Source organism: Centroberyx affinis, unplaced genomic scaffold (genome assembly GCF_046629955.1).
Source record: "Centroberyx affinis isolate AG114_WGS23_722 - 3 ecotype Tasmania unplaced genomic scaffold, CSIRO-AGI_Caff_v1 ptg002807l_1, whole genome shotgun sequence".
Taxonomy (NCBI): Eukaryota; Metazoa; Chordata; class Actinopteri; order Beryciformes; family Berycidae; genus Centroberyx; species Centroberyx affinis.
Window position 1 is genome coordinate 5,001 of NW_027280953.1, and position 2,500 is coordinate 7,500.

The 2,500-nt window shown below is 41.2% G+C and overlaps 1 protein-coding gene across 1 annotated transcript in view; it reads left to right on the forward strand.

Moving 5' to 3' along the window:
* Positions 1-2,500, forward strand: part of vipr2 (vasoactive intestinal peptide receptor 2) — a 35,702-nt gene that overhangs the window by 136 nt on the left and 33,066 nt on the right. Inside the window, exon 2 of the mRNA XM_071535990.1 lies at positions 407-506. Coding sequence (XP_071392091.1) covers positions 407-506 — 100 coding nt within the window. The remainder of the gene's footprint in view (positions 1-406; positions 507-2,500) is intronic.

Consider the following 2,500-nt stretch of genomic DNA (forward strand, 5'->3'; position numbering starts at 1 on the left):
ACTATGCAAATAAACTTTTTTTTTCTTGAGCGTTACAGTGTAAGCTAATGGTGTTAGCTAGTTAGCATAGATGCTAGCGGAGTTTCAGTTGCTCTAAAAAATCTATATTTACAAAGTTCGCCGCTACAACAGAACATACTTGGGTTTAGTTAAAGTCTTATCTGAATGTGTATGTGGGGTTATTGTTAAAGTGTAGATTAGTAGAATATGAACTTTGGTCATGAAATCAAAAAAAAGAATCCAGACTGAAGCACGTTTATCAAACAGCATGTAGACCAGACACAGGACAGCCAACAAAGGGAACCTGCTGCTGGACTCTGGTCAGCGGGTCGATGCAGTTTGTTCGTTATGCTGCTGAAGATGATGTTCATTTCCTGCTGGTTTACTTCCTGCTTCCTGTCTGCAGGTCGATGGAAGGATTCCCGTCTGTCAGTTCCACTGGGAGGTGCAGAGAGCCGAGCAAGAGTGTCACACACAACTGCAGCAACAGCCACTGTACAGTGCAGGTACACACACACACACACACACACACACATGCATGCACACACACACACACACACACACACACACACACACACACACATGCATGCACACACACACACACACACACACACACGCAGGGAGGAATTGTTTGGAAAATCCTCTAGTACTAATGCAGAATGGATGCAGGATGGAGAGACTTTTACAGTGACTAACACTTTAGGCATGTGCAGAAGCTAAAACTCACACTTAAGAATTTAAGTGTGTGTGTGTGCATAGGTGTGTGCGTGTGTGTGTGTGCCTGTGTGTGAGTGTGTGTGTGACTGTGCTATTTGAAAAGCGGGGTGTGTGTGTCTGCATGCTGTTTCAGGTTGTGTTGCAACACTTTCACTATCAATCATTTATTTACCTCTCTGGCCGGCTACTCCTGCTTTCGGGTCATGGAGAAGGCAGGAAAGACAAAGGCGAACACTCACGCACGCGCACACACACACACACACACACACACACACACACACACACACACACACATACACACACACACACACACACACTGAGGATCTTGTGTGTTCAAGTGTTCAGCTGCAGTGATAAAAGAGGGAAGGGTTTTTTGTCTGTGTGGTTTGCAGCTTGTGGACATTGTGTTCTTTCCCACGCCTTTGTATAGACTTATCTGTGTGTGTGTGTGTGTGTGTGTGTGTGTGTGTGAGTGTGTGTGTGTGTGCATATATTGCAAGCACATGTACTGGTGTCACAGAATTGAGGAAGTGTGTTCAACTCACAGAAATTGCCTTAAAGGAAAAATCCACTCTCATCAATCTGTGATGTTCAGTACATTCCAGGAGTTATTTAGTGATGAAGTGTTGTAATTTACTTTTTTGGTGAACCCACTTTCCCTCGACCTGCCTCGTCTGCTTCTACTGCAGTTAGTGATTTCCTACGTTTCCCAGAATGCCTTTCGACAACCCCCAGAGAAGGGGCGTCAAGTAGCTTTCAGCTGTAGGTTTCACATGTAGGTGGAGAGAGCGATAGCGATAGCAGAGTGAGAGTTTTTCCAGTCAAGAAAAAGTGAGTCGCCCCCCCTTTACTCAAAACCCCAACCTGTCTCTCTGCTTGTAGTGCATTCTGGTCTCTCTCCTGCTCCTGTGGGTGGAGAAATTGGTCTCTCTCCTCTTCCACGATGGGTTTCTCCCTGTATGATTGTTGAACGTCTCTTGGTGCAAAATGGCGGCTCTAGAAAGAAGAAGCCCTCGCTCTTTGACTCTGAGGGACTGACACCAAAACCTGACGTTTACCGCTGAGGTTTTAGATAGAAAAATACAAAAAAGCAACATACATCCCCAGTAGCTGTTTTATGGTGGATTTTTTCCTTTAAAGCCAATTTAAGAGTGTGTTTGTACGTTAGCTTGATTTGTAGCGTGGCTCTCTACAGTGGTGGAAAGTAACTAAGTACATTTACTCAAGTACTGTACTTCAGTATAATTTTGAGGCACTGAGTATTTCCATTTTATGCTACTTTGTACTTACACTCCATTACATTTTAGAGGGAAATATTGTACTTTTTACTCCATTACATTTATTTCACAGCTATAGTTACTAGTTACTTTTCAGATCAATATTTTATATTTAAAACATTTGATCATCTTTATAAAATAACTATAAAATAGCATTGTTATAGATTAGACTACCCAAAAGTATAGCTAAATTGTTAAGATTAGCTTCACGTTGACAACTTTAAAATGCTGCTTACATGTACATGTATGTCAATAAATCAGTATTAATATTCCAATAATTTATGAAAAATATAACTCTCTAAATGGGGACAGTTTGCATAATGTGTACGTTTACTTTGATACTCTAAGTACATTTTGCTGCCAATACTTATGTACTTTTACTTAAGTAAGATTTTGAATGCAGGACTTTTACTTGTAATGGAGTATCTTTACATTGTTGTATTGCTACTTTTACTGAAGTAAAACATCTCAGTACTTCTTCCACCACTGACTGTCTATCATGCTAG